Here is a 19,026-nt window from a genome sequence, read left to right on the forward strand (position 1 = left end):
CCTCAGTCAGACACTGAAATCTATCCAAAGAACAGAGATTACTGATGAAGATTTTTCTACAAGTAGGTCAGTGAGAAATTTAATATCTCCCTACAGAAACATCATTATAATAAAAGGAGCCTAAAGGGGTGAAGTCTGTTTATTCTGTTAGCCTGCAATTATTTCCTGAGCAAAATAGTATTCTTTTGTCAGTACTGTAAATGAGGATGGCCAGATGTTAACTTGCTAGTTATAACCTTCAGTTGAGTATATTTAAATGAAGTGGTAATCTGCTTTTCCGTGCCTCAGTTTTATAATGATTATTATTGGTTTTTTTCCTAAAGGTTCAAAAATACATGAAACTCAAATTTCCCAAAATCCAAAGAATGGGATAGAAAAGGAGCTGTCTGACAAAAGATGTTTTTGTCTGTACAGTTGTTTTTTGTGTAGAGAGCTGTATACTTCTCATTCCAATGAAATATATTTGCTGTAGCCAATGGTCTTATGGTGTTTTCTTGGAGATATTTTGAAATTTGGGTGACAGACAAAAAATGCTTAGAGTTTTCTACTAAAAATATCTCTGCTTTTGGAGTTAGACAGAAGTGAAAGCTGAAATAGCAGCTAGATACTTAATGGACTACTAAATGATCTGTGACATTTAGGAAGGAATAGCTATAGTGGCTTGGAAATTGGCTTTGTTTTTTAGAGTTGATTGGTACGGATGGTTACAGCTCCAAACCCAAAAGTTCTAAGTGGACAAGGTATCAAATACATTGCTTAGATTCATGGATACAAATGTAAAAGCTCTTGGAATGTTGCTGCTATAGAATTGTTGGATTCCTGGTAGACCTGATTTTAACCACAAATTTATAACTCTTAGCAGAAGAAAAAAATCTTTGATCTCTTTTTAATGTCTTCAAATATCACAGATATTACCAGGTCTGGAGAGAGAACTCTTACAGGACAGAAAAGACTTGCTTAGTAGTTGCAAGAAAAAAACCAAGGGCTTCTCCTTCCGTGGAGTCAGAAGTGATGAGTGTTGAAATGAAAAGGGAATTCTGGGTGTGTGTTTGTTCTGCACTGGGGCTGGGGAGTGTGAGAGAGGGATGGTGCCAGGTTCTTTCTGGATCTCAGTAAGAAAGGCCTGACAACAAATGGCTTAATAAAATATCTGCTTTAATAAAGCAGAATACGAGGAGGCATATAGATAGCAAGTAAATCTTACTCCCTTCAGATGCTGGGAACCGTGTGTTCGTGCAGCATCGGATCAATCCCTGGATGGATTTCTCCAGTCATGAGAAATTCTTGCTACACTTCTACATAAAGGAAAGGCCATGCTGGTGGCATAAACACCAGTACTGAGTGGGAGCTGCCTACAGGCTCCTCCGTTACAATGGGGTGGCTGAGTCTGTCCTTGGGCCGAGGGGTTTGTGCAGCATGACACAGGCCTGAAGGCCACGCTGGACGTGGAGCACAGCACAGCCAGCTGTGGGAACTGCAGGGGAACTGTTATGTGATCACTAACTCCTTGAAGTACAATGGTCTCCTGGTCAGGATCACTACAATATTAGAAGCATTATAAATAGAACATTGTGTGGTCCTTAATTTCCAGAGGGCATTGCCCAGTTCTTGTTTACAGATAAAATTTATTGCATACTCTCCTTCATCCACTAATTCCACCTACTCCCTCTTACTGAAAGTACTATCTGATTGACTCTGCTGCCTGTGTGGACTCTTCATCACTCTCCAGCACTAAAGTGGCAATTGCCTCTACAAGGGAGAGCAGTGATCCAGAGATAACGTGTACTGCATGCATCATAATCCTCAAAGTAGAATGTGTGGGAGATGATACAGCTCTTTGAAAGGGGCAATATTTTTAATTATTGAGATGATGCCTTTATTCTAAATTGCATTAAGCAGGTGACTGTAATGTGATTTTAACATGTCCAGAAAGGTGAGTTTTGCAATTAAAAAACGAAAAATTACTTGTATAAACATTTTCATGTAACAGACCATATGTTAGAATAATAGTATATAAAGCAGGTGATACACAGTCGAAAAGACTCATCGTTTCTTATGCAACTTTTTTTTGAAGTATGTAAATAACTCGGGATTCTCGTAAAGGTTACCATGTGTGTCATCTTATATCTTTAAAATAACAAACAAGTACTTCCTAGTCCAGAGGGCTTTCCATGGTTTCACAACTCTAGAAATGATTCACACTTTAGCAAGGAGGGTTCTGTTCCTGTGAAGCAGCAGACATTTCGTATGCATAACCTCCACTATCTGTCTGATTATTATCCGTTACTGAGCGCATCAGTAACAATGGCAACGCACTTTTTTCACTGGAACCTGCTGTACCTACAACTGTACTCCTTAAACATTTCCATAATTACTGAGTCTCCCTGCTTATCCTTTTGGAAAACTACTCCAGAAAAACCTGTCTATATATTCTCTCTCCATTCTTTTTCAAGGGAAACAGGACGAGAGAGGCATGAAATACCCATTTATGAAAGTATAAAGAATAATTGTGATATCTGTATATTAATTGTAACGTTTAAAATAATGTTGTCTTCTAGATAGTCATGAAGGTTTAATATAAACTTCAGATAAAGTAAGTGAAAGCAATTTCAAAATAAATTTGAAAAATACTCTCTGAAATACTTGTCTCAAAAGGATTACTTATGGTGAGAAATGTCTGCTAAGATTAGCACAATAGAAATCATTTGAGGTTTAGAACTTAAATTGTAAGAAAACATTTTAGTAAAAAGGACACTAAGATTTAATTTGCCTTGTGCTAAGTAGTTAGAGTTTATAAATCATTAATTCCTCTTGAAGCAGACACTGTAAGGGCTTCACTCGTCAACGACTATTCCCTCAGTGCTGCAGCTTTTGGTTCTGGCACAGATCTTGATTTTGCAGCTGAAGCATATGGTACAAATATATTCGTTGCCAGAACACTTATTTAATTAAGCTATCATTCATTCAAGATTAAGTGTTAAGAGTACCTGTATAGATGACATGCTTAGTGCAAGTGTTTCTTCCTCTGGAATTAGTCGTGTTTGTTTGAAAACTCTCAGTCACAGAACCAATAGTTGCAAATAGAACCAGCGTGTTGGAAATCATGAGACTGGAAGGCATTTCTGAATATAATAAGACTTTCTCTGCAGCAGTCAAGAGACTCAATATGATCGCTGCAAGCATTTGTAAGGATTGCTCTTCCTTTAGTGGAAAGCATTCTGTACTTCACTTATTTTGATACTACGGATTAGTATTTCTTTTACGATTCTTAAATTTTAGCAATTGAAGTTTGGCATATATCTTTACAAAAACAAGAGATGACAAGTGATTCTGCTTAGAATCGTCCTTTCCAGCTCTTTTCATGTATTGCTTTGAACTTTGTTCATGTCCTAGTTAGCCTTTATGGTTTTGTTCACATTTTGAGACTAGATTGAGCTAGATCACTTTGTCCTGGTTCCGGCTGGGACAGAGTTAACTTTCTTCCCAGTAGCTTGGGGGGTATGCTGTGTTTTGGGTTTGGTGTGAAAGGAGCGTTGATGGCCCATTGATGCTTTGGCTGTTGCTGGATGATGCTTGCACCGGGTCGGGGGAGCACAGCAGGGGTGGTGGACCCAGCTGGCCAATGGGGTATTCTATACCATGTGACATCATACTCAGTATAAAAAACGGGGGGGGGGGGGGAGAAGGGGCTCACCCCCATGTTCGTGACACGCGGTCGGTGAGCAGTTGCATTGCGCATTGCCTGCTTTGTGTATTCTGTTATTGTTGTTGTTCTCATTGTTATTATTACTGTTCTACTTCGTTATATTTCAATTATTAAACTGTTTTTATCTCAGCCCGGGAGCTTTCCTACTTGTGCCTTCCCGATTCTCTCCCTCATCCCACCGGAGGGGGGGGTGATCAAGCGGCTGCGTGGGGTTTATTTTTGCTGGCTGGGGTTAAACCACGACACACTTCTATGAAGCAATTGCTTTATTAAGCTTCTGTTTGCTTCATTTGCAGCAACCTTATCGAATTAGGCAGACTTCTTACAAAGTTGTCTCCACCAGTTCAGAAGGATATACATTTTTAAATTTATATGTATAATCCTTGTCATATAATAAAGTGTTAGCATATCTTTCTGTATAGCACAAAATAATTTCCAAGAACTTAAGACCTTAGAAACAATGGAGATTACAATACAAAGAATTCAGCAAAAATGCTGTAGGTTGTTTGACATTCTGCATATTATTTTGCCTAAGAGATTTCTAATACACATAAAGGCATGTTTGAACAACCTTAGTATCCTGGCAGATTTTAGCTTCATTTATACCAGCTGCAGAAACAGTTGGAAGATGATTTTGAAATCTCTTTAGGATTTTGAATGCTTTTATTGCCACCTGACTCCAAGTAATTTTGTTGTTAGTATGTATCAAGAAAAAATGAACATCTTTTAAAAACGTTCCAAAAGGGAAATGACCAGAAAGTTTCAGCTCTTAGGGGAAGAAGTCTTTCTAATGTGAGTTGTTCTGCATCAGTTTTCTCCCGAGTATAATAATCAGTTGAAATCTTTGATTGCAGTGGGATCAGCTAATGTTAAGACACCTCTGCAAGCTGCAATGGAAGCAGAAGATAGCTCATCAAATTCTATGGTATCAGCTTTCACCCAGTATTGTGTTATAGCTATAATCCTTTGGGCCTATAAGAGAGATTCTGCATAGACTGAATCCTAAAAAGGTCTTCCCTTTGAAGAGAATTCCCTTTTTAGTTCAGTAATGGATTGTCTTATAAGTGCCAAAGGTTCACTACATTTTAGTCTTTGGATGCTTATACTCCAGAGTTCAGGAATAAACAATAACCTAATCAGCAAGGCAGCCTATTACTAGTTCATTCTATTATTCTTCTATTGTGCTCTATCTCTATAAGAAAAAAAAACAAGGGCTCGTAGGAAAAAGACTTTTTTCTGTAATGATCACAGTTACTTATTTTTCACTGCTTTCAACAGCTGTCAGTGTGGTGTTTGCATTAAGAACCGTCAATGAATCTCAATTGATTTTTATCCTTTCTTTATCCCTTTTGAGAATCACTTGCAGGGTCTCCAAGATTACTCCTACTCAACAGATAATGCAGAAGTGCAGACAGTCTAATCAGTTCCAGAATACTCCAATCTTCTTTCCGTTCTTGCACATACCTTTCTCTTCTTTGTTTGTATATCCATATCACAAGAATATATCAAAGCAGAATGTCCATAACTTCCTTATATTTGGAGAAATAAAGGACACTGCTTAGTTTTGGATAAAGGGTCTGTCTTCCTGATGGTTTATTATCTTCTGGAAGCTGAATCTGGCATTGATTATTAGACCTGGAAGGTCATTTACTGTCTAAAAATGGTACTCTGTAATTTTTTCCTTATTTGTCTGTGGTAGTAATTTTTCCTGGAAGAAAATATAGGTCACATATAGTGACCTGATTTGTGCAAGAATCCTTTCCCCATCAACTCACAGATAATGTTCAGGGTTCTCTACAAATACTTTTTTATTTTACACTACGGTAAAAGGATGAACACAGATATCCCATCTAATTTATATTCAGGAAAGAGATTTTATTGTTGGCTCGGTAGGCTTCACCAGGACAAAAGAACACTTCTCTGAAACAATCTGGGCAGTGCCAGGACAATCATAGATCACAATAAGATCATGCCTTTAGTTGTTAGGTCACATGGCCTGTGCATGCACTGGTTGGCTGGAAACATCTTACATTTATGCATTATAATTAGGTGTTAGAGAATGAATACAGCTGATAGATAGTAATCTTAAAATCTCTCAGCTGGTAGGGGGATCCACTGCAAATATGTAGAGATGTCAGTAAGGATGGCTTCTTTGTTGCAAAAGAGGGGCATCTTCTAGCAAATGTTGCTAGGCAAAATTGGAATGCTGTTCTGCATCCATACACTGATGATCAGAACAATGATTTTTGGGTGAATAGCACCATCATAGTGCACTGCATGAGCAAGCAGGGAGGTGCTAGATCCATCCAGTATGTAATGACTCCATCTGTGGAATTGTTGTGCTTGCCCTAAAATAATTGTTACAATCCGTTATCTTCAGGATGTTCCAAAATGTGCTGCCACATCTTCTTAACAAATACTTCTCTGAATATCTAAATAGGCAATTATATTGACAGTATTATTCACCAAAGATTAATCTGTGGTTGATAACATCAAGAAATGTAAAGATTTCTTCTCTAGAGGGGAAGAGCATCTGAGCTGGTAGGGAGATGTCTTTTTAATTCCATGCATGTCAGATGTAGTCTTATCTACCAATACCCTTATTCTGTTGTGGTTAAAAAAAAAAGCAGTGTCTAAGTCACCACAGTCACTCCATTCTGGCTTTAACAGTATTGGTACCTGGAATTCAGGAGCTTGTGAGCGTCTATTCTAGTCATTCTGCCATTTTCCCCCATATTGATCATTTGGACCAACAGACACATGCATCATTCAGGCCTCAGTTTTCATATAGTGAAGTGTAATAACATATTTGACTATTTAAACATACAGAACATTTTGTTTCAGGGTAAGAAACAGTCCATAACCTTTACATGTGCTACAAAATGGAAATGGTTTCACTTCAGGAGGAATCCATCTTCTGTGAGGGCTTTGTTTCTCAGTACTCTAGAATGTTAGAGTCATTGGAAACTCATGAGCCTAGTACACATCCAGCAGCTATTTCAGCACTTCATCCACCAGTTTGGTAGCGTGTAAATTCTCTTCATCCTACAGTGATTATCAGACTTCCATTTTAAATAGAAGAGTTAACTCAAATTTGGAATATTAATTTGATTCTTCACAGTCTTACTTGTTTGACATAACAATGCTCTTTGTTGCATACGGAAGATGGTGAGCCCTGATGTAAGTGGCTTTGACTCTATTTACAGTCCTTTGTAAGATAGAAGTGATACTTTAGTCCAAATCTCTACATTTCTTCCAAAAGTTCGGATTTTCATTTAAACCAGTTTATTCAGCTCTTCCAGTGGTCATTTGTCCAAAAGTAAAACATTTACTGATCTTTAAAAGTATATTTTGTAGACAGGTGTCTGTCAGGAATGACAAAGTAATCCTGAACTGGACAGAGAAAGAGAGAATAACTGAGATTCCATCCAGGCTCATTTTAGTATATTCTTTAGAATTTGATGAACTAGACTTCCCCAAGGAAATTTCTGTGAGGATATAAGTGACTTTTGCTGCTTCTGTAAGGGGTATTCTTTAGAGGACCTAAGTAAGTCTGTTCTTTGCAATACTGCATGTGCTTTTGCTAAAATAGACTCATTGTTTTGTCATCTCATTCAGCTGCCTGACGTAATAAAGCCATACAGCAATTTTGCTTGGATCAGCCTTGCAAAAGGCTTCTTTTCCTTTTATGGTATATTGATTGTAAGTTACCAGAATTGGCACACATACAGAGAATATTCAATAAAGACAAACTCGTTATTTTTTGAGTAATTTTCCCTTGTTCTGACAGTGGATCATTCATATGCTGCTATGTGCGAGTTCTTTCGTACTATCCATAGACATTGTATTTTAGCTCTTCCCTGGCTCTTCTTCAGTCTGTGGTAATCTCAGGACCCTCCATGTCAAAACATTGATCAATCTCTAGAGTAATCAGTTCTTGCTGCTCCAGAGTAATGATAACCAGTAGCATGAAAATATCATCTAGACATGCATACTCTATGAAAAAACAGTATTTTCTGTATGATGTGTTTGCTGCTGCTTTGATCTTGGCTCTTTTAGGTTATTTGTTTTATGCAGGGTACCAGGTTGCTCTCTCCGATTGAGTACACTCATGTTCTCACACCTCACAACTCATAGCTTCCTAACAGAGCTGATCAGGATGCACTGGATTGATCATGACTGAATAGTCTTGGAAAACCACTGCATTATAGTGGTTCCTCCTCCCCTTTTGAGCTCTTAAATTCTTACTCCTTCTGCTTGTGTCTATGAAAGTGGCACATCTGGTGACAGTTTTCTCAGCCAACTGCTCAAGTATGCAGGTCTTTATGGCTGCCATTTTACATACTACCTTTATAAGGGCAGAGTATCTGTTCTTCAGTCATCCAAAATTCCTTCTTGAAGTGGTGCCAAAGTTCCAGAGTAGCCAGGCAGTTAGTCCTCCAGTACTCATACAAGTACACAGAACATCTTATGCGTCTTTGATTGAATTTTATACTTCACATTCTTGATTTCATAAGGACTTTATCATCTCTCTTCACAGGTCCAAGTCTTTTAGCTTGTTTCTTTGCTTGTTGCACTACGGGAATACCCAGAAGTTCAGCTAACTTCACACAACAGTTGTTCAGATGGCTTTCTGGCTCCCTGTGGACCCGAGGATTTTCCCCCGCCATGGCCAAAGCACATTGTATTAGATCTTTGGGCAAACTTAATATCTGTATTGTATGGTATTTGGACATTTGCCGTAAGGCCACCTGGAGTTCTGTCTTTGCTTTCAGCCAGCATTATGATAGTCTAACAGTGTCCAGGGCTGTTTCAGCCTTCGGTGGACTGACGCTGCAGGTGTTTGTGGGAGTCCTCAGGCCTCCTCCTGGCTGGTAAAAGGCAAAGGTAACTGTTCAGAGCGAGTCGTTGCGGGAATGTACATGCAGACTCAAAGAAGAAAGGTTACTGGTCAGTAACTGGTGTTCTTTGAGAGGTATAGTCTGCATGTACATTAGTCTCCTACCTGCCTTTCCCCTCTCTCTGAATCTCTTTCAGGTTTGATTGTGCATTTAAGAGGAACGGAAGTGGTGGCGGATGCGCTCTGCCCTGTGTGTCACGCCTCAAGCAGGAAGAGGGGAGGAGCTAGAGCGCCCCTCCCGGGACACTCCAGGGCAGGCCACGAGCCCACCCACTCTTAGAGTATATGTATGGACTAAATATCTCAAAGTACAGCAGCCGTTCGTTGGTAGGTAAATTTTCTTTACTGTATTTTCACAGGTAAAGCAGTAGATTTTATTTTAGAAACAATTTCATTGACTCTGTGGATGGTATGCACGAATACTACACATGTGGGGGAATTTATACCCCAAACTGCGTTACACTGAGTAGCTCCCTGTCTCTCTAATGGTTTCATCTCTTGTCTTTTTCCCCCTGTCCTAGCCTTTTTTAGATATTTGAATATTTTCACTCCGTGCAATTTGTCCTTTCGATTGAGAGCTACACCAAAAATTGAAATTACCTAAGTTGTAATATTATTCAAAAAGTAAAAGGAAACGATGTCTTACACAATTGTAGCTGAGTGTGTGAAGTAACATGTAAGACTGTATTTACTATTAGAAAATGAAGCTGGAAACTGAACTGGGTTCTGTAAGAATCAGTTATATTTTTACAATTATATTGGTTTTTAAAGCTTTATCGTTACAGAAAAGCAAACATTTGAGTTTAAACATTTTTTCCACAGCTGGGTTCCTCATGTGTTTTTTTTTAATCATAGAAGCTTTGTAGTCATTTTTTAATCCACTGCACTTCCTGCCCATTAAACAGAACAAGTAGATGCATGGTATAACCTGGCTTAAACTGGAGATATAGTTGTCTCTGCCTGCAAATATGTACGTGCAAATTCTGCAAGTGGTTATTTTCAACTATAGTTTCTAAGAAGTGCAGGTTATGTGAATTGAGGGCTATTACAGCAATATGATTCTTATGTGTTTGTACTTGGAGTTCTCTGACACATATCGCCTTTGCCTATATGACGGACATGCTTTTACCAGTTTCTTAGAGTGAAGCAGTTAATGTTGTCTTGGCAGCTCAAAGAAATTTAGAGCTGGTTTTCTGTGGCTTTGCCATTTCTATGTTTTCGATAAGATGTAGCTTATCTGGGCTTAGTTACAGCGAGCAAAGTTCAGTGAAACTTCTGATCTGTGGTGCATGAGATACATGTGTTGTAAAGAACTCTAGTTTTAGAAAGTTGCTGACTTTTGTGAAATATCAAGCTGCCTTTTCACATTCTGAGAAGAAAACGCAACGTAAATAGTCTTTTAAACAACCTTAGATGAACATTAATGTATGCAAAGAGGAAGAAAATGTGAAAAAAGCCATCTTGTTCTGCACAATTAATCTGAAGTTTATGGCTCCAAAATCAAGCGTTTATATCTTCTGATAACAGGTCTTTGAAGTGCTGCTTTAATTTAAAAAAAAAAAGAAAGAAAAAAGAAAAAAGAAAAAAAAAGAGGGAGAAAATTTCTGTTTATCTATTATTAGTGAGCAGTATTGGATTAATTTATTTGATTTCATGCTTTTTTTCCTTTTCATTCCAATTGCTATTTTAGCTTGTGTTGCTGTAGAAATAATCAGAGGAACACATATTAGATGTCAAGATTCTCACTGGGAAAAGCAAAACTGGCAAGGAGGCATTATATTTTTCTTTTATTTAATTTTTAATTGGTTTCAAATAAATTATTAAGAAAAACATAGAGTTTTTATAACTACTATAATATTTATTTTAGTAAGTAAACATATTTTAGAGAGAGGTCTTTTTCACGTAACAGAAGTGAGACACATTGAACTTCGGTGCTTTTGCTAGTACGTTTTTACTTTGTAAGGATGCGTGTGTGTGCATATATACCCACACACATGTATATATCTGCCAAATTCAGAGTGGACAGGAAAGTTGTTTCAAGAAACAGACATGTTTGGAAAATATCTAATTCTGACTCTTCTGACAGCTCTAAGTTCCATCCCTTCCTCCAGGCACCTGAGGAAAACTGTTATGCTGGAGTGACCAATCCTTTCCAGTGAGTAGCCGTGATTTCATGTTACTCCTAGAGTAGCATGGTTAGCATGCACTCTGGGAGGATACCGGTGGTACCAAGAGTAGATGGGAACAGATTTTCAACCAGAAGGAAACAATCTTGTGCCTTGCTGCACATACAGACTCATGGTTTACATCTGATCTAGAACTCCTTGTAGATTTTAATTCAATTTGTTAAATTGTATAATAAAATCACAATTTTTATTGTTTATACTAAGACTAATATGTCAAGGTAGTTAGCTTGAATTAAGAATCCCTCCTTTGTGTTTCTGGGAGGAAGTCAGCACAAAACATTTAAAACTGCACTTCTATTTTGTGGAGTCAATCTTGTACATGGCCTATACTGTTTTTACCTTTCTCCAGCGTAATAGTTAGAAATTTTTTTGCCAGTCTCAGCCCTTAAAAAGCAGACTACTTCAGTGTTGGCACTCCCAGTCCTGGTAGTTTGACCAGCAAACACGTCAGTGTTTACACATCTCTGCTTGACTTCCCCTACTCATTTGCATAGATGAACTCTGTTCAGCATTGCACTTCAGTGCCTTTTTTTTTTTCTGTTTTAGGGATAATTGTCACGAATAGTAGCTTTTAGAATAAGTGAAGTACTTTTCTAAAAAAGGTTACGTTACAGGCTGCATAGGTATGTTGAACCTTGAAATATTTGATAGCTGCAATTTATTTCAAATGGAAAATGCCTATAATTAAATTTTCATTTAAAAAGTAAGCCATTTATAGAGTACATTTTTATTACTTTCTTCCTTTAGTTTTGCATTTCAGTAAAATAGTTGCATTTTTACGACTTCTTTTAATACATCAGCTTAGTATTTAGAAAACTACTTAGAAAAACAACGATGCAAAATGACTGCGATGCTGAAAACTGCAAATATATCTGTAGAATCTTCAAAAGACTACTAACTATGTTCAGTAAAATCTCAAAAGATGAAAAGGTCTATTTAGATACATTGAAATAACGTACTTGCGTTTCATCCAAGTCTCCTGACTACGGTGATTACACTCTGAACATAATCCTAACATTTCTCTTACTTTCTGCCTTTTATTGGTGGGGGAAGGAAAATAGGAGTGGAGGTAATAGAACATGTCAAGCTTATTTTCATGGTGGTTTAGTATTTCATTTTCTGATATTCTTAAATCATTTTGAGATTGATTACTTGCAAAATTGTTGCTCCACACATAAGAATATCTTCATGCCTCTACATTTCAGTGAAGCTTTCAAGCAATAAGAGAAAAATTGTGAGCATAAGAAATAAAACCTTCACAAGAAATAGGGCAAAAAATATGAAATTCATTCCAAGAATATATTAACATTTCTAAGACCTTCCCTCTTTTTCAAACTGAATGTTGAACTCAGCTCTTTGTCTTTCCTTCAGTGCCTTTGCATTATGGATATTCATGTTCTTGCATGGTCCTCAGTACTTGATTTTCCCTTTTAAATTAATAGACAAGCCATGGTCAGCTGAATAGAGAAGTTCTATAATTTTACAAAGCTTGTAGTTTTGAGAAGATCTGTGCTGGAGAACAGAGACTTTTGCATTTCTAAGCTCTATCAGTAGTTTTTCCCAGAAGCCACAACGATCTTTTCAGTCACATAAAGACGTTTTGAGAACTTCTGGATAGTATGCATGTCTGTAAAACAGCTTATACTAACTTACTTCTGGTTCAAAGGCCAATGTAAATAAATGTATATTGTTTCATAATTAAATTTCATATTTAATATTGATATTTGTTCAGCAATTTCAATTAAATTTTAACATATTTTAAATGGTCCTTCATATGTGATTAGTGGTGCATATAAGGCGAAATAACTTCAAGTTATTTCTAGCACTGTGCTAGAAAAATTTAGCGTATGCCAAAATACCAAACATCTTTGTTAATTATAGAATTACTTAACCAGTTTCAATACTGACTATAGAATGGAAGAATTCTGCATGGATTCTTTATGAAAAACTGCCTGTTTATATTCTTTTTACCATTTCCCTATGCTTTCCTAATGAATGTTTTAAATGGTAACAGTATACATGTTATATTCCAATGGTTAAGGTGGATGAAAAGTATGCATATGTATTGAGAATTATTTTTACAATCCTTGTATTATTAATTAAATGACATATTGATAAGAAAAAAGATATAAATGTTAATCCCAGGAATAAGCACCATAATACCGATTTGCAGGAATTTATTCTAATCATTTCGGAAGCATAAACACATGGGACTCTTATCACACTCTCGTAGCAAAGTGATGGCAAAAATAGGACAAAAAGAAAGACAAGAAATACTAATACCATGTCTGTAGCATCACAGGAAAGGAACAGTCCTCAAGACCTCAGCTCTTCTGTGTAGGCATTTAGTCTGATCCACAGTGACCATTTTTGTATGCTTTGTAGTGCTTCTGCTCCGGTTAAGGGCATTACTCATAGTCTCAATATCTATATGAAAGAGCAGCATATAATAGCAGTAAGAGGACTGGAGGAGTCTTGCAACCTTTCTCAAGTTTAAATTCCTGGCTAACAGCATGCTTTATAATATTGTATCAATGAATGGATGCCTCTGTCACTCTGAAAAGGAAGTAATTAATTATACATGTAGAACTGCTCTACTCCAATATTTAAGTGAAGCAGCAATCAAGGATTGCAGAAACAGATAGTGCCCATGATTGTAATAAGGCTTTATTGCAAGACTGCAAAAATTTACTAAGATAAGTAACCCATAAACCTTAGTTATCTCCAAAGATCAGGGAACTGTTCCTTTCATTCCAGAAGGGAGTCCCTATTTATTTCTCCTGTTCACTTACTTGCAGAGATTAGAGGATGGTACATTAATGGAGTTACAAAATACCCCACTTTGCTAATCATGACCATTGTGCATTCTGTGAGCAAGTTTCTTACATATCAGGGGAGGCGATTATCCCACAGAAATTATTAGTAAGAAACAGTTACCAGAATCACAACAAATACTTCATGATAAACATGAATAGCTGCTGGAAAACCCTGCCAAATTAAATTATGATGTATTTTCTCTCTCAGAGAAAATCCTTCAGATCAAGACTGGCTGGTTCAGTGAAAAGATGCTTGAGTCCTAGAATTTGTTTTAAATACAGGAGGAACTGACCAAAATTCTATGACTTGCCCATTGCACTTAGACTAGTGGCAGTTTTGCATCTTGGACATTGAGATGCCTAAGTTACTTCCACAGAAGGAAATATGTCTGTAAGTGTTATAGCCATTCACTGACTGAAATGTCAGGTAGCACTAGCTTAGGTGTGGTGCCACAAGAATACATCTATACAGCTTTTGGACTTAGTCTGTCTTAATGTGACGGTGCCTGTATGAATTTGCAAGCATGTGTCTGCAGTAAACATAGAGTCTCTGCATTGTGCCACACACTGAAGGTATTCTTTCCATGGGTTAATGATCTTTATTGGCCTTAAAATCAATGAATTTACATGTGAAAGACTAAGAACTTGGAGAAAGAATGAGGCAAGATTTTTCTGCACTGGTGAAATCAACACTGGTCATGAGAAAATTCAAACACATCATAAGCAAAGTTTTTGATGAGCGGTGTTATAACTGAAATAATTTCAAGATTGGGCAGTACATAGGAAGTCCAACAAGTAGTTCCAAGTTGGGAGAGAGAAGGGGCTTATTGAAACAAGAGCACTTTAGAGCAAGAGGTGGAAATAAATTGTATGTTAGACCCAAGGATTTCTTACTTATTTAAATGAGAGGAATTTAAATATATTTAAAAGAAAAAATACAAAGAAATAGGTAGAGAGGACAGGACACCAGATCTAATCCAAAGCTTAGGAGACAACTGGGCTGACATTTTATTTCTGTGCAGCAGAAGAACATAATTAATATAATTATTCTAGGACTTCAGTGAAATCTGAACAGGTTAGAATCACGGTTGTGTGCTTTTGAAGTAAAAATGTGTCTAGAGGAACTGACTGTAATGACTTCATTTCTCCTTGTCTAACTTGACACTAGAAAATAACTGATAAAGCCTATTTTAAAGCCTATTTTAGAATGTTAATTGTTAAAAATATTAAGCTATTTATTGATTGTTTTTTTTCTGGAGGTCTGTAGTTTTGTTCTGGCTTTTTAAAATTTGGTAGTAATTTTACAGTACTGTTTTCAGAGCCAGATACTGTATTTTGTATCTATCAGCATAATTCCATTAGCTTGAATGGAGTGACAGTGATTTACATAACCTGTTGACTTAGTCTCATTTTATCTTGAAAACTTATCATCAATGAAACAATAGAAGAGGAGAAAGATGCACAAAAATTATTTCATTAAATTTTCTCCAGTTGAAATGTTGTATAATAATTTTGTTTATGTAGCATCAGTAAAGCCAAATGTCAGGTCCCTGGCCTAGAGGAATTCCCATTTGAAGACACAGCAAATTCAGTGCCATGCAAAGCCAGTGGAGAATCTAGCTGGACTGCTGGCAGCAGCACAGTGAATATGAGTAGCCTTTTGTTCTCAATTGATTGGAGTGGTGCTTCCTTTTTCAGATACTTAAAATGTCAATGAGAATGTTTTGTGGGATAGAGTTATGTGGGCTAGAGAGAAAGTAAATAAGCTGAATATCAGTCTCAGGTATTTTTCCATGGTTTTAAAAGATCTAAGTGGTACGATTTACACTTCTAAAATACCATGAAACCCAAACTTACTGCCTCATAGTCAGAGGTCTTCTTACTGAAAGCCTATGTTTCTTTACTATAAGTAGAACTTGATAGAGAATTGTATGTCTGTCTAAGTACACTGATGGAATAGCAGTAATAGCCATTTAATTATTGCTCAGTTTATTTGAAGAGTTAGGGTGTATACTGATTTCTTTAGCTTTTTGTAGGCTATCTCATGACATTTTTTTCCCTGTTAACTGGAGTATTATTGAACTGTAGCAAAATGAGAACAGAGGAAGGATTTATTTTCGCTATAAAACCAGTTGGAGTTTGGTGGGTTTTATTTTATCTAAAGATAAATGCTTCATTAAAAAAACCCACAAAATCTCTCCCTCCTGTTTTATACTGACAATTTTTTCTTGATGATAATAATCTTAAAAAATATTAAGCTCTAAATTTGCCAAACACCATTTTTACACTGAACTTCTCTCAAGTATTCTCTGAAATTTGTGGCTGCTTGAAGTCAAGACACATATATTTCTAGATGATAAAATAGAGAAGATGCCACCTCTTTAAAATTTTTCTGATGCATATTTATGTTATTGAAACAAACTATTTTAAGACTTGAAATGCTTTTTACTACCGTAATTCACATTTTTTTCAAAACGTAAGTCAAAAGTCAGACTTAATAGTTCATTTATGTACAGGTCTGAATCATTATATGTGTTCTTTTCTCGAGCTTATTTGAAGTGTTCATATAACCAGAAACTGCTGATAACTTACAGCCCACCTAAGTAGAGTGCTGTCCTCCAGTTGAGGAGAGTAAAAAGATGAATGTGATTTTAATAAAGACAAGAGATAACGCAAAAGGGGAAGTGGAAGGAATGAGTAAAGAAAGGAGGAATAAAGACAGAACCTTTGCTTTTGCCATTTCTTCAAGTAAGCCTTGGATACGTTTGCATGATGGGGCTTGCAGGCAGATGCAAGTTTATTCTACCTGCAATTTGGAAGAGGCTGTATATGAGCTTTCTGTTAATTGGAAGTTACATAGCAGGGCTAAGCCTGCAGAACATACACCTGAGGATTAATCTAAATTGGTAGTACTTTTAAAAATGTTCTGGACAGTTTATGACCATCAACAATATTTTAAGCTTTCTTATTCAGTATATTGCTCAGATCTAATTTTATGATAAATAAAAAGCTTCTAGCCAACAGTCACCAAAACAGTTCGTTCCTCCCCAATATAATACTCCAGAAACGTCAATATGCCCTAAACTTTTTCAAAGAATGAGGTTTCTTTGCTAGAATAAGGATAGCTGCCTAAGTAATTGATTTGATTTCTGCAGATGGATACTTCACTGTGTAATACATGAGTGAACTTCATGTAACACAGCTAATTTTGAGCTCCAAGAAGACATTCTGCTGCTGTGCTAGCCCACACTAGACTATGAAGGATAAGTGATATAATCGTATTGAAACTAAATAAATTTTCTGCTTATGTCAAATTTTTATCACCGTTTCAAAACGAGTTTAAAATGTCATTTTAAAAATGAATGCAAATCAAATTAAACACTTCTCTAGTATCCTGAGTTCTCTAGTATTGTAAGTCATTGAATTTATATGACAGATTTATTAAGCTTTCTTAGTTCAGCCTTGGAATTGGTGTACACCGTCCTATAGAGATGTTGTAGGGAACATAGAAAAGATGGTTATAGATAATCTTTTGTGTTGCTGCGTCAGGTGTATTATTGCATCTTTTAGTAGATGAGCTTACAAATATGTGGTTCTTGCTTTTTTCAGGCTATTAAAAAGTGGAGCACAGAAACCAAAGTTACTGTAATAAGAATCAACCATGTAATCTGAATTAAATGCATATACTCTATTAACATGTATCAAAGCATTATATTTATATCTCAAAATCAAAATAAACAATGATATAAATGAATAACTGTGAATTCTTGTTTTCCATTTCAGGTCAAGAGATGGAGAACAGAATTTCAGTTTCCATTTCCAAAAATATGATGGATACTTGAATTATTCTGTCATATGTTGGTTATAAATAGTGGTTTAAAATCTTTATATAAAAAGCCACGAGTGATTTTACAATTCCCTATATTTATTGCGTGTGTCTCTGTTTTTAAGACATTTCAAGTCTTCAGGTGTTTTCTGAGATAACTGTATCCCATGTATTACTTGTTAGATCTGACAGGTTTCATGTTCTCTTTCAGGAGACGCTGATAGATTGGTGTGATGAAAAGGAACTTAATTTGATTTTAACAACTGGAGGAACAGGGTTTGCACCACGAGATGTCACTCCAGAGGTGAGATAGTCCTGGAATAAGAAAAATCTGCCCTTTGGTGTAGAAATGTATGAGTCTGGGGGAGGGGGCTGATTTTTTTTTTGAAATTTCCTCTGTGACTTTACTTTGCAGTATCTCTGGACAGGTCAAGTGAAACACAACTTTGAAGCAGAAAAAGCAATAGGGAATATAGCATAACAGAATTACTCTGACCTTGGGTTCTGACCCAAAACGATTTTCAAACTAAAATGTGGCATAGTATAATGGATTTCCAGTCCCCTTACAAAACAAAAATATGACGGCTTTTTGGCGTAATTTTCCTTAGCACTGCAGTACAACGCTGCTAAGCAAAAACTTGTGTGGCTTTTGTTGTGTCCTGCACAAGAAAGAGAGCCCTTAATTCTCCCTTGCAGGCTACTGCATTGACAACTACTGCATTATAGGTTAGAGTGTGAGGCAGATAGTAGGAGGAAAAAATTCTGTGCAAACCTGCTATTGCCTTGCTTGATACCACATTGTCAAAAAAAGCTAAGCAGGCACAGAGATGGGGGTAACCTGCACCAGTAAATGTTGCACAGGAAATCAGGCTACATTCCGCTTATAAGGAGCTAAGGTAAGGGGAAAAAAAAAAGGAAACAACCTGATAACCTCATGGCCATGAGTTGTAATATGAAATGACTGTGTGACTGCTGTTGAAGTATGTTGGTATTTATGGTTCCAAATTAGATTAATATGAACTTTAAATCACATACTTTTTTTGGTTTGCTTATGTTCACTAAAGGGCAGAATTAAGATTGAGTGCCTGAAGTGTTTATTTCAATAATGTAACATATTTGGATTTCTCTTAAGTACTAATATAAGTTTTCAATTGCTTAGACTTTCAACTTAGAGTTGATCTGAGTTCATTATAACATGCCTACAATGCTTTTTACTTACAAATGTGTTCTGTCAATCATGGCTGCAGTTTAACTTTTTTCCATTAAGAATCTAAAAATACTTTTTAATTTATTGTATAACATTTATGTAACTAAACAAACATGTAAAGAAGATGCTCCTGTACATTCTGATGTTTTTAGATTATATACTAGAAACCTTAAGTAACTAAAACCTAAGGGTCTGTGTATCAGAAATGGGAACAGTATAAGATGACCACAGTGTGGTAGCTAGTGAAACTGAATTTGCATATGATTCACTGTGCTAAAGCAACGCAGAAGTGAAAAGCGTGTTGGTTGAATTGGTCTCTTACTTGCAAACTAACTTAATGGTTTTGAAGGTTGTATTCCCAGCACTGTGTAAAAGGAGGGCTGAA

General features: G+C 36.5%; 1 protein-coding gene across 19 annotated transcripts in view; it reads left to right on the top strand.

The window, feature by feature from the left end:
* GPHN (gephyrin) overlaps window positions 1-19,026 on the top strand; it is a 300,275-nt gene that overhangs the window by 138,611 nt on the left and 142,638 nt on the right. For 17 of the 19 annotated variants that reach the window (XR_012673911.1, XM_075151848.1, XM_075151849.1 and 14 more), the window contains one exon: window positions 17,646-17,738. Coding sequence is in view for 16 of the 19 variants with exons in the window: in XM_075151848.1 (XP_075007949.1) it covers window positions 17,646-17,738 (93 nt within the window). In the remaining 3 variants the exon portion in view is untranslated. Of the gene's footprint in view, window positions 1-7,973; window positions 8,594-8,743; window positions 8,938-17,645; window positions 17,739-19,026 lie in introns of those variants that run through there. The other 2 variants (XM_075151838.1, XM_075151845.1) reach the window with 2 other exon arrangements.

The sequence above is a fragment of the Calonectris borealis genome, chromosome 5, assembly GCF_964195595.1.
Source record: "Calonectris borealis chromosome 5, bCalBor7.hap1.2, whole genome shotgun sequence".
Classification (NCBI taxonomy): Eukaryota; Metazoa; Chordata; class Aves; order Procellariiformes; family Procellariidae; genus Calonectris; species Calonectris borealis.